This window comes from Haliaeetus leucocephalus, unplaced genomic scaffold (genome assembly GCF_000737465.1).
Source record: "Haliaeetus leucocephalus isolate CR32 unplaced genomic scaffold, Haliaeetus_leucocephalus-4.0 Scaffold173, whole genome shotgun sequence".
Lineage (NCBI taxonomy): Eukaryota > Metazoa > Chordata > Aves > Accipitriformes > Accipitridae > Haliaeetus > Haliaeetus leucocephalus.
The window spans coordinates 9,300,241-9,313,924 of NW_010972609.1; the positions used below are offsets into that span (position 1 = coordinate 9,300,241).

General features: G+C 39.1%; 1 protein-coding gene across 1 annotated transcript in view; it reads left to right on the forward strand.

Moving 5' to 3' along the window:
* The window catches only part of GALNT18 (polypeptide N-acetylgalactosaminyltransferase 18), a 250,860-nt gene that overhangs the window by 158,559 nt on the left and 78,617 nt on the right, over positions 1-13,684 (forward strand). The window contains exons 4-6 of the mRNA XM_010563916.1: positions 8,669-8,852; positions 9,781-9,978; positions 12,457-12,571. Coding sequence (XP_010562218.1) covers positions 8,669-8,852; positions 9,781-9,978; positions 12,457-12,571 — 497 coding nt within the window. The remainder of the gene's footprint in view (positions 1-8,668; positions 8,853-9,780; positions 9,979-12,456; positions 12,572-13,684) is intronic.

The window sequence follows — 13,684 nt, forward strand, 5'->3', positions numbered from 1 at the left end:
CTTAGAGTCATGATTGTTTATCAAGTTTACAGTACAGCAGGCGGCTTGCTGCGCCTTATGGTTATAGAAATACAGAGTATTTCTAATGTGCTCTTCAGACTGTATTTTTCTAGATTTATACAGTCTGCTCTGGCTCTGGTCAGGCATTTAGTTTCTTTTTCTGAATAGTGATTTTTCTGTTCCATACACGTCCAAGAAATAGATTAGAATTAAATACTGTATATCGAAAAAAAGAAGAAAAAAAGCCACGTGGATTACTGGAAACAGCTGCTATCCAGCTGGGACTAGAATGTATTTCTCAGGCACTTCTCTTTAACATTTAAAGGTCATTTTACAAATGAATCCAGGAACACCAAGAAATGAAATTATGAACTCAGAATTTTGGCATTGGTTCTTCCAGCAGTGTATTATATTCACTGTGTCAGCTCTAATGCATGGTCTTGGTGCTTGGGACTTCTTACTTTATGGCCCCTTTCTAAAACTATTGTATCCAAATAAGCATCAGAAGTAGTTCTTGCATCAGATGTGATATGAATATCTAATTTCAGTGATAGTGCTTGTTCCTGACCAGGTTTAACCATTGTTGTGATCACATTATTGTAACCATAATATATCCAGTAACAGTCCCTAAACAGGAGGGAGTCATACACAGTAAACCAGAGTGGAACGGTGTTTCTGCTGAGTTTAATTCAAGCATCCAGCAATCAGAAAGTTGAGTGGAACAATTAAGATTATATAATTACAGGTCTGTGTTTAAAGATACTTTGAAGATCGAAACACCTTTCCGTTCAAAGGGTTTTAGTTATCGCCATGAAGAGATACGTAGCAGCCTCTGTACCCTTGCTTTGTTGTTTGTATGGCAGTTGGTAACTATTGGCAGTGCTTGGAAAGACCCTGTTCTACTTTTAGCTTGTGTTTGCATGTTCACTGGTGTAAGCACGTATACGCCCAACTGGCTTTTATTGACAGTTGTCAACTTTCTAATTTGGGAATTTTGTAATCTAAGAAAAGACACTTTGTGCTTTTTTTCTTAGTCCTGCCTTGCTGCATACACTTAAATTCATTAAAGAGCTGGAAGAAATGTTCACCTGGGAGCAGATTTATTTTCTTTTTCTCTCTTGATGTTAACACTTTAGTAAGCTCTACTCTGTACTCGGAGGTAAGCACATGAGTCTCTCCCATTGTTAGGGGAATCGAAGGGCCATGTTTAATTCCTTTGTTGCAATACATTTCTGCTGACATTAACAAGAGCTCCAGATATCAGATATCAACTCCCTCTTAATCCTGAACAAGTGATGTGGATGAGCTCTTACATCTGCACAGAGTTCTCTGGGCTCCATATGGGCCATGGCTCAAACTGCAGAATCACAGCCTCAGGGAAGTCATGCAGTGTTAATATGCTGCCCTGGGATTTGGGAGACCCAGGTTCTATTCCTCGCTGTCTGCAACTTCTGGTGTGACCTTGCAGATTCATCTGGCATCTCAATTTATCTCTCTGTCTTGCAAAGTGTTGCGAGCCACTCTGCTGCTAGAATGTGGGCTCGGTGATACTTATGATAGGATGCACCTTTAGACAGAAATGGAGTACTGTCTTTGAACACTACTCAATAAATAATAAAAGGGAAATAAAAGGGATTTACAGCCCTTATTATAAAGACATTACTACAAGAGAATAGTACTGACAAAAAGTAACAGGCTTAATATTTCTTTCTCCAGTATCCCTCTCCTCCATAACATGGTGTTCAGCTGTCGCAGTTTCCAAAAGATGATTTTCATTGTTCTTCCCATACTATTGGGATTTATTAAGATGCAGCAATATTTCTAGGTAGGACTTAATGAGCTGGAGTGTGGTATCCCACTTTCATGGCTGGGATTGGAACTATGCATCATTTAGGAAAAAAAAAAATGAACCCAAGTAGCGTATGTGTCAGATCGCTCAAGGAATAGTCGCTGGCACAGGGGTAGAAGACAAAGCCTGTTTTGTGTTGGGATGCGTGCTAGTTTACTGATGACTGGTTTGAAGTGGAATTTTTTGCTGGTATGTCGTTCTCGTGCTGTCAGATTCCCAGGACCCTACAACCAGCAATAGGATTCAGTAAAGTGTCCACCTAAGCTCTTTCCATGCATAGACGTGATGTTTGTGGGAGGACCTGAGAACAGATCAAAGCAGCCCCCACCAAACCCTTTGAAAGCAGTGTGCTTCCCATTCCTCTGTACTAGATTCTCCCGGGCAATTGAAAGAGTGTGTATTTGTGTGTAGGGGCTGAGAGGGGAAGTGTATATTTTTCCTACCTTTATTGTGGGAGAAGGGTGCTGTTCATGTGCTAGACTGAAGAAATCCTTGGCTTGTAGTCCGAGATGTGATCTGGAGTGAATTGTTGTAAGCGTCATTTATCTTAATAGACCTGGGGAGGTTTGACAGCAGCTGAGACTTTGGATTGCTGCATGTAAGGGTTGTGACTGTGAAAGTTCATTACGCTATCTGGCTTAACATGTGGCTAGTCTGAACTTCTGAGATTAGATTATGCATCTCTGTCAGCAATACAAGTTAGGTGTAGTAATGGAGGAAAAGGACTGTACTGCTTTTTTGTTTTTGAGGTCTGTCCAAATCAATTCCTTGCATCACGTTAGTAATTTCCCTTGGGTGGTTTATCTATTACCAGATAACATGAGGTTATTAAATACGTGTGCACAGCAGGCCCTTGTTATCTGTTTGTGCATTGTTGCCCTCTGTTGCAAGCATTCTATATACACATGTGCATTACTAAAGATGATGCCTCTATCTGGTTATAAATATTTTCCATTTGGAATTATCAGCTTCTGCTACAGAGATGAGAGGTGATCACTTGGGCATGAAAGATAAGGGGCCAGAGGAAACGAAAATAAAAATTACAAAGCACTGAGCTGCATACGAAATAAGTGACATAATCCAATGTACAAGCCTATTAGATAAAGTGCAGCAAACGGTTTTTCTCACATGCCTAGCTGCTGCCATAAATTCAAGTTATTACATGAATTCAGGTTGTATACCTACAAAGTGACTGAGAGGGAAGAGAGAGGGTTTTTTGCCGCAAATCTGGTGTAACAGGCTTTCTTTATTTGCCAGAAAAAGTTAGCTATATTAATACATTCTGTTTTCTGAAGCCTATAAAACTGTTATTGGAAGAGTGGAAAAGCAGCTCTTCCTGTTCCTAGGATTTTGGGCCACAAATAATCAGCTAAAGAAGATGGAAAAATCTTGGTTTAAAATTGATTGGTTTGTGCGAATTCTGTCTTTTTCACCAATGTACTTACCTTTCATGGCAGCAGCTCTCATGGCGTACTGTTTTCTTGTGCTCTGCCAGTTGGCTGTTTTACCGTGGTGCAAGGCAGCGGATTCCATTCTGACCTACTGCACAGGGTGTTCAGGAGGGCCCTGGGATCCTTGCCAGGAGCAAGCTGAACAGTGGTCTCTTGGCTGCGAGACAGGCAGTAGGTCCAGTGTATTCCTGCAGCTGCTGTAATGATTTGCCTTTAAAAGTGTCCTTTATGATCCCAGAAAATATCCAACATGGTTCTTTACCTGGGAATCAGAGTGTGCCTTCTAGATGGCTCAATGAACACAAAAAGCTAAAGCATAAAAATAATGATTGGCAGGATTTTGCTCCTTTCATATAATGTGTCAATCCACAATTTCTAGCGCAGGGAGGATAATTGTTACATTAAACCCCATTCTGTATTGAAGAGTAATTTCTTTCCCTTCACAGTAAAAGAAGCCATGTTTGTGCTCAGGTTAAAGAGGGACATGCTAATTCCTGGGCCTTTGACATGGAAATAAATTTTTTCCTTAAGGTAAAAGAACAAGGCTTGCAGAGATGGCAATAACATCTAGCGTGCATTCTGCTGCACCGAAGTCAACAGGGACTTGTAGGCTTTAGAAAATGCATAAAGTTATGAGAGAGCTTTTATTTATTTATTTATTATTTTAGCTCTGTTGGCAAACTTATAGCTAGAAGAAGAGTTTTAATAAGTCAGTAAAATGCATCTGTCTCAGCAAAGCATGAGGTTAGACTTTACAAATGTAATAGTTCAGAGAGATGTGAGGACTCATTTAAGCACTCAGAATGGGAGTACCTTAAAGCATGAAAGTTATTGAAAGTGAGGCTTAATTGACTGTTCTCTGAGCTACTTCTCTATGAATGTGAGGCAGTAATTCATTATTTATGACAATACTGTTTGTATCAATAACTTTAAAATTTGAAGTCTGGGGACAGATCCACAGCTGCTGTAGGACACTGGAGTAAGGGGCTAAGGCACCTTACATCATTGAGCATCTAGCCTGATAACTTCCCAATTTCAGGAGGGTAGAGGCATACAAAATGTAGGCCACTTGCACCCAACTGAATGAAGGGCATTATCTGTAGATGGTTTTCCTTCTGAGAAACTCCCTGGGGCATATTTGAGAAATCTTTTCCATATCGTATGGCCTGCTGCAACCCTCCCAGCGTTCAAAGAGGAGGCAGGGCTGCGGTCCAGATCGCCCCTCTGAGCTAGGACCAGCCACTCGCACAACCCAAGCAAGCTGCAGTATTGCAAGGAGAGCAGTTGCATTGCCAGCACCTCTCAAGCCACCATTCTCTCAGACCATATCCTGAAAGGAAGATGGCTTGTGAAGGGATTTTCATGAACTAAGTGATCCCTTCATATACAATCTCTGTAGCTGTGGGATGGCTGATGTCTTCTGACTCCTTATGCTCCCTGCCTCCATCCTGCCTTGCTTCTGCCCCTTCCTAAGAAGGCAAAATTACATGAATTCTTTAGCACTGCTTTGTCACGCTCAATAGGGAAACTTGACAAACAAAATCTTGGTGGGTTTGTTAAAAACAAACAACCAACCTCTTAGAAGTATTAGAACTTAATTATGTTAATATTAAACATAATTATGGCACATTAATTATGTTTTCTACATTTATGAGGAGAGTTGTGCTGTGCTCTCCGGACATCTGTACTGTATAGAGACAGGTGATAGAGTGCAACGTTTCCAAGTGCCATATCGGCACCATCTTCCCATTCCATATACGGCTGCTCTTTCTCTCCAATTCCAGATACTCATTCAGCTTAGTCAAATTTGAATCCTTATTTGAGAGATTCTGCGCTGAAAGGCATATGCATCTATCTTTATAAGCCTGTTTGTTTCCACAATTAGAAACCGAATCAACAGTGTATTGAAGATGACACATTTGCTCATTCCCTTTCTTCTCCCTATGGTGGCATAAAGCAGTGAAGCACAATAATTAATGAAAAAGACTGTTTATTATTCAGGCAATGTATCTGAAATGGAAAAAAAACCAAAGCATGGGTTAAAAATATATTGCTGAAGACCATCAGCGCCATCACAAAGTGTATGATCAGGTCTAGGGGGAGAGTCCTGTCATTCAGTCCAGTTGGGCAGGGTGCTCTAAAATTGTCAAAGACAACTGAACTCGGATTTCTCATGTAAAACTCAGGAAAATGTGGAATGCATGAAAAAAACTGACTTAAGTATCCTGCTAGGGCATCTTTAATGTTCTTCCCAAAATAGTGAGTTTTTTAGCTTCATTTACATGTGTGCTGTGTCCTGTGGCTGAGTGAAAATGATACCTTTTTTTGTAGACTTATCTTTCCTTCTGGGAGAGTCTGCCCAATAGGTTTTGTAAGACGAAGGGTGCACATAATGCTCTGCTCAGCACTCTGCCTTTGCAAAGCAAGGCTAATCTGTTTTAAATAACAAAGGCCAGAAAACGCCTGACTGCAAAATTATTGCTTTGTCTCCTGTGAGCATGCTACAGAGTAAGTCACTGCTTGTGGGCCAGTATTGAAGATTAGGTAAAATGCAGCACTTCGCCTCCTGAGGCTGATACTGAAGTCCAGGGAAGGATTCCTCCATACTGACTGACTATGGGAAAGCCTTCAAGGTTCCTCATTCACTTAATTTGCAAAAAGCTGCAGTGTAACCGGAAAATTAGAAGTGTGTACTGCCTAGTAAATGTCACAGCTATAATGTGCAGCTGAAGCCAAGATTTGGGTTCTATTCCATTTCCACCTATTTCTGTACTACACCTAGCTATGAAAAAAGATTTTGTATTTACTCAAGCTTATAAAGTCAGTCCACATTAGGAAAAGTATATGACAGGAATAAGAATAGCCCGCTAGCTAAAAACGAAGGTGATTGAGAGAACAATGACTCTATCAAGGGTACTGATTTTCAAGTCCTTGATTAGAGCCTGCTTTCCTTTATAGATTTTATACTCAGTGGTGATGCTGCATTGTTGTGGCAAATAAAGCTTCCTGGTCTTGCAAAGCTATGAACAGCCACTTACACTGAGAACAATGCTTTGATCTTCATGTTTTGATATTCACCCTCCACAATGTTACATTTTGGGAATAGAGAACTGTTTTGCACTATTTTTAGGTGGGCACAATTTCAGTACCGTAAATGTCTTCTTTTGAATTTAAAGTGCTCTTAGCTAGTGGTTGGTTTGATAGTTTTGTGCTTGCTACAAATCTCTCTGTGTTAGGGGATGAACAATAAGAAAGTGTGGCTTTGCACAAACATGGTAGAAAACCTGAGTATGATTTTTTGACTTTATAAAGGGGAAAAAGTGTATTGATCAATACACAGCAAATCTAATACAAAGCAGAATAGTGCTCTATGCTATGTGTGTAGGTGCATCATATTGTTTATTCAAGGCAATGCAGTCATAGATAAACAATTTGAATAGATATTGGCAATATAATGTGGAAAATTCTAGGAATATATTGAGTCCATTCCTAAAATATAGCTGCAGTTTAAGTACTATGATGGACATGGCCATCAGATTATTTCTTTTTAATTCTTGTTCTTTATGAAAAACTGTAAGTATCAGCACTTTTCTTAGGTGTCCTCTCTCTTCCATGCAGAGTTCATTTACACAAATGTATGTGGCATGCACAGTCCTGCAATGCCATGGAACCAGCTGCAAAAGCATCTACACCTGGTGGCTATCTGAGAGTCTTTACAATGAGGGGTGTATTTGAGGAGTCTTTGTACTTGACCATCTTGTCCTTTCCTCCATATCCTCAGAGCAGTAGGTCCACTGAGGTCATACGGGTTGTAACAGTCTTTAGGTTAGAGGACCCCTTGTGAAACAGCTCTGTTCTTCTTTGTTAGTCTAAGAGAGAACACATCCATCTCCTTTCCAAGGATGAACACTTAATGTGGCTAATAAAGTGGGCTTGCTTTTAATTTTCTGTTGCATTAACCATTCTAGTGTGCATGTTGCCCAGATCTGTTTGAGGTGACCATTTCGCAGCGTGGTTGGCTTATCATGTTGAGAAGCTGCCTGGGCTCAGTGCAGAAATGTCCCCCTGGCACCTAGTTAGGAGCAGATTGTACCTCTAATGTCAGCAAAACAATAGACGAGGAAGTCTCATTGGTTAGGTTTAAAAGAAAAACCCTGTTGTATTTTATTGTGAAGCAATTTGGGCCAGCGAACACGACAGAAGTTGTACTCCCTCCCACACCACTTGATGACTGGGTGCTGCTCCTTCCTCTGCTGGGCTCTGGTGCCATCCCTTGTCTGATGCAGCCTCCCCTCAGCTCAGTGCCCCAGGGCACTAGGTACTGGCCAAATGCAGAGAAAAAGAAAACTGGTGTTCTCTAGAGTTTGAAGTCTAAATAGACTGAAAAGAAGAAATAAGTGTGGTGATCCCATTTCACAGATGAGGAACTGATTATGGAGGAGTTAAGTAGCTTGCTCAAGATTTCACAGAAAGGGGTAGGCAGCATTGAGCTTTTAATGCAGATTTGATGATAGCCAGTTTAGCATCGTAACCACAGGAACGTTATTCTGCATCACAGCAAAGACTTTTCTGGATTTGTGGAGAGATTTGGAAGAAAGGGAACTTAATATCACCAAGGGAATTCTGAGTGGTACCTTAACGTAAATAGAACATAGCAATGCTAATAAGGAATAGTAGTGAACAGTATTTTCAGTTAATAGTAATAGTGAACAGTATACCTCAGCTCTACCTATTGGATTTTCTCATGCAGTGGTCTTTAAACCAGAGAGATGATAGCTGTTTATTTAAAAGTTACCATATTTTAATTAGGAATTGTTCTCCTCCAGTACTTTTACTGGTCTTTGTTCTGCTGAGAAAAGGGCAGAAGTCATGGAACTTTTTTTGGTATAGATAGAAAGAGTTGTTGAAGTTTACAAAGAAACATGGAAAAAGGATAAATAATTCATTTTATTCTTACTTTTTTTTCTTGAAATATTGGTAAAGAAAGTTCATGGACAATACTTGGGCATATTTTTCTGGAAATATAAAATAGTTATCTTGTTTGTTGCTACAGTAACTTAATATGCACTTATGTAGCTGTGGTACTTGACGATTGAGTGCTTTATTTTGTGGCACATTAAACAGTGGCAGGATTCTGATGTCAGTCATGTAGACTAAATAGTTACACCTGGAATTCTTTATTACTATATAATTTATGGTCCTTCTACTTTTTGGTTGCCTCCATTTAGACTTGACTGAGAATTCTTAGTAGTTGCATCAAAAGGGAGTATTTCCATGTGTGAAGACTCCTGTTCTGCTGAAAGAACAGGTTTTTACATCTTGTCAAGCTGATACTTCTTCTTAACATCCAGTTCTTTCCTTTCCACAGAAGAACTCAAGGAGAAACTGAAGAAGTATGTTGATGAAGTGAACGCCCGTAAGCCTGGTTTCATCAAGGTTGTTCGACACAGCAAACAAGAGGGGCTGATTCGATCTCGAGTTAGTGGATGGAGAGTAGCCACAGCACCAGTAGTCGCTCTCTTTGATGCTCATGTGGAATTCAATGTGGGATGGTATGTGTCTCCTTGAATTTCTCTGACCAAGGGACCTTTTTCAAGCACTGTTTATAAATTACTGAATGGCATTTCTCTTGCATATAGAGGGTGAGTTAGCATTCTGATCTTTTTCATGAGGATTCAGACACAATCATGGACACCAGCATGGAAAATATATTTGTGCTGCGTAACATAATCTAGATCCATTTTTATAGGCGAGTTATCTGCTGGTCTAATTACAATGTATTTAAACTATATTGGAAAACTGCACGTTAAAAACCTCCTCTGATAATGTAGTCCTTTGCCCATAAGGGCAAATTTACCTTCTTTTGATTAAAAATATTATGTTTCTTTTATGTTCTACAGTGTAAACAAAGCAGTGTCATTTTGGCACTGAGGTTGCCGCTCTGTGCAAAAGTAGCGCATAACTAAAACTATGTATTTTAACTTGTTCAGTCTGGATTTAATATCTCTGTTGCTTCTTGAGTAAAAAGGTGGTAAAAAGGCAGGAGCTTCTGTCCCTAGGGTAGATCTGTTATTAACTTTGAGGTTGATGTCCTTGATAATGTTGACAGCCTGAAGTTATTGTTATTTGGTAGCAAGGGTGTAAATGCTCTATGATATGCAGATTCTTATTTCTTCCATTTACTAGCTAACATGAAAGTTAATAATAGGGCATCCTAGATAAAATATTGCAGTGTGTTATTTTGGGGGAGATCCTGCTCTGTCAAAACTCCATCTCAAAGCCAAGGGAGCTCTGAATGAGTAACAGCTGTAGAGTTTGCCCCTTCTGAAATATACAGCATAACCTGCTATTTATTTGATGGGTTGGACTAGATGACCTTTAAAGGCCCCTTCCAATCCAGACTATTCTATGATTCTATGATTTCCATAAGTGCTAAGCTTCCACTGATATAATCTTAACATTTTGTTTTTCTTTTTTTAGGGCTGAACCAGTGCTCACTAGGATAAAAGAAGACAGAAAAAGAGTAATTTCTCCATCATTTGATAACATTAAGTATGATAATTTTGAAATAGAGGAGTATCCCCTCTCAGCGCAGGGTTTTGACTGGGAGCTGTGGTGCCGATATCTGAACCCTCCTAAATCATGGTGGAAACTGGAGAACACAACTGCTCCAATAAGGTAACATGCAGCTGTGACCTAGATTAGTGTGTCACTGGCAATGCTTATCTAGATATGACAGATGGTGAGTGGTCTCAGCTATGTAACAGGTTTTACTGACTGTAATGTTAAATTAGTTAAATGTCCTTGAGCTGTCCTCTTCAGCTTTTGTCCTTGACCTCTACACAGTCATCAAGAAAACTGTTGTTTTCAGTATCTTTTTAATAAGTTTCCTTGTTATTAGCATGGGGCAAAACACACAGTTGAAGTGAAATGGTAGACTTGAATGCTCAGCAGCACTGCTTTCTCCAAATGTCTTTTCTACTAATTTAGTGGTAATGGGCCAGAAACAGAATTTTCTTTACAAATACATTATATAAACAGAACTGATCTGACAGTTATATTCTTTATGATACTGTCACATAGCTTTACAGCTGTGTTATGTCCTAGGAGTTAATGCTGGTCCATTGATCGTGTGTGAGCAAAGATTGTATTAGATCCTTGCTTTGGTGCCATCTAGCTCTGTACTTTCATATCATGTCTAGAATATTGTTAGGTTGGTACAGAACAATACCCTTATCTTGGGGAGGGGAGTAGGTGCCTCTGAATCCCCTCAGCACTTCTGCTGAGATTCCAGGCCTTTTTTCTAGCCATGCATTCATACCAAGGAGGTCACTGGTACCTATACTCTAGCTCTCTGCAGAAAGAAAGCGTGAAGATTGTTTTCACTAGCTGCAAAGTAGAACCTTAAATAGCAGTGGCAGCGCGAGGGGGTCATCACTACCAATCAGTTTCCATGCAGTCAGTGTAAGGGGTATCTTTCATCCAGTAGGTCTGTCTTTTCAGGCAGACAGCTTTTTTTCAGGAGTCGTCAGCTTAAACTCTCTGAACTGCCTGAACAGGACCTAGAACTGGAAAGTAGGAGATAAAAATTCACAGGTTTGCCACAGATATATGTAAAAAGGGGTGGTAATTTCCACATCATTAGAGATGGTTGTCAGTGTTAATGAACTCTGATAACATTATGGAAATGCTTTGAAATATCGTACTAAGTCCAGGAGAGGCAAACCTTCTATATTAATTGTGGTGACTTTTTAAATTAAAAGTATTTAAACTCAGAATAAAGAGCAAACATACTTTTCCATTTTACTCCAAAACTCTGTTCTATGTGAGGATTGTGGAGTGAATGTCCTTTATGAATACTGGATGTTTAGGTTTGTTCCCTAGCCCTTTTCCCTGGTGCCTTTTATTCAGTGCAATACACTGCATGTGTGTGCTGGATAATTAAAAGAAAAAAAAGCCACATGTATTGATTGATGGCTTCTATCATGCCTCCAATATGCTTCTAGAATTATAACAAAGGAAAGCAGGTACTCTGAAAAATACTTTAAAAACACCACCAGCAGCAAGGTACTTTGTCATAAAAGAAGCATAATTTTTGAAGTGAACCGCTATTTTCTTCATTAATAAATATATCAGAAACAGCCTTTCATTGTTATAAAGTGGGTACTGTAGCACTTCAGGTTAAAGGTATAAATGTATAGATTTCTGTAGAATTGTACAGTTTGTGATTAAGACATCCTATAATCTGTTTGAAAGCAGATGTCTACACTTACTGCAGCTTGAATGTTCCCAGTAAATACAGGATGATTTCCCCTGTACTGCTAATTAATATCCTGTTACCAGAGTTCCCGATACCAGCATAGTGATCAGAAAAGACATTTTTATTTCTTGCCATTGTGCATTATAAGATAGGAGAAAAATGAAAAGGCTAAATTACTCTCTATTTTCTTCCACTGCATCTTATAAAGGTAAAATTGTACTCTCTGTGCATGAACTCTTACCTTCTTAAGATTGGCTCTGCATAGTAGAAGTTGGTTAATTCAGGTCACGACATAAATAGAGCTTACTGATTTGGCAAAGATATGTGACTTGTTTAAATTTGGCTCAGGACAATGGACTAATGTTACAATATGCTGGTAAGGGCAGACATTTCTTGATTCTGTATTACAAAACCTTATCTGGATGTTCCTATTCAAGAAATAATCTCTTTTACCTAAGCTTACAGACACAAGTTTTCTTAGCTGTAGATGAACCTAGCTTCTGGCTGAACACACAAAACTATGCATCATTGTGTATCCTTGTTAATTATTACAGACAAGAAACCTGAGGACTTAGCAGGGACAGAGGCTAGAATGGCTGGTGCCTCAGAAACAAAGTTGGGGCTCCTGGATCTAGTATTGTTAGCACTGAAATCCTACCTGTTCTGGAGAATATGTACATCCAACAATTTTGAGTCTGTTTTCCTTCAATGGTGCTTATTTTACCATAGAATCAAGAACATTAGAAGACAAAGCTGAACAAATCTGTTTGAGAAACACCTCCCTAAGAATCTGTCTTGACACACCATTTGACCCAGCAATTATAATCTATGTCTGAGTAATACAATTGTCCATATTCTATCTGCTAATTTTGGTTGCTGCTGGTTTATTCTTCCAGAAGTCCTGCATTGATTGGATGCTTCATAGTAGATAGAGAATATTTCCAAGAGATTGGCTTATTGGATGAAGGCATGGAAGTATACGGAGGAGAAAATGTGGAGCTTGGAATCAGGGTAAGGAACATAACCAACCAACACTGGTGGCTTATATTTAAAATAGAGCTTGCTTCTTATTGTGTGGGGAAAAAAACAGTCAAAAATGTATGGATTATGGCATGCAAAGGAGAGCCACAGCTCTGCAGTAGTATACATTGTTGTATTTGAGGAGGGAGGGAAAAAAAAAAGAGCAAAAGCTCCTATATCTTTTTAAAGAACTTATCTGGGACAAGGACAGAAATACAAAATTTGGTATTATTCTTTCATTAAAGTAACAATGCTAGAATTTGGCAGAGATGATACCTAAAACTCCCTGTTTACCTATGATCCTGGACTCGGTAAGGAGGATAGGTTCTCACAGGCATAATGGGAAAAGCCTTTCTAGATTTCTCAATTTATTTAAATTAGGAAAATCACTATGGAGCAAACTGGAATATATAGACTTTTATGCTGCCTTCCCTCTGGAGGGGAATTAAGATATTCATAAAGTGCATAAGTGCACATATTTTCTTCTTCCATCATACACTCTTCATCTGTTTACTATATGCAGTGTTGTGTGTGATTTGTGTACTTCCTTCTATATCTCTTCACAGCTAAATACCATTCTGAAAATACAGTGCTGTTCTCTTTGAGAATCTTTCAGGTTTTTGATACGAGAGAAATTCTTAGATAGGTGGTAATGAAAAATGGTATGATGTGCGTTATAAAATTAAATTCTGAACTCTGCTATGAAATGTTAGTGGGAGCTTTTATTTTGTGCTTTTTAGTTGCCATAATAAAAGCATACTGTTATACAGTAGCAAAAAAAAAGGAATTTATTTTAAAAATATAGGATTTTCTGCTAAGTCTGTGAGATATAACAAAAAATACTCATTTTTACTTCTGGGTTCCTGAAATTCTTTTTCTCCCACCTGTCAGAGATGAAGTGTTATTGCAGCACAACTGAAGCGCAGGTCCCCTGTCGGTTACATTAGAGCACAGTTTTAAGGAAAGGGAGAGAGAAATGCAAGACTGCTTCTTTTAATAACACCATTCTCCTCACTGTGAGGGCCAGAGAGCTGCCTTCTGTTCCCAAAACCTGATTTTGCAGCTCAGCGTTGCGATGAGTTGAAAATTAGTGTCACTTTGATT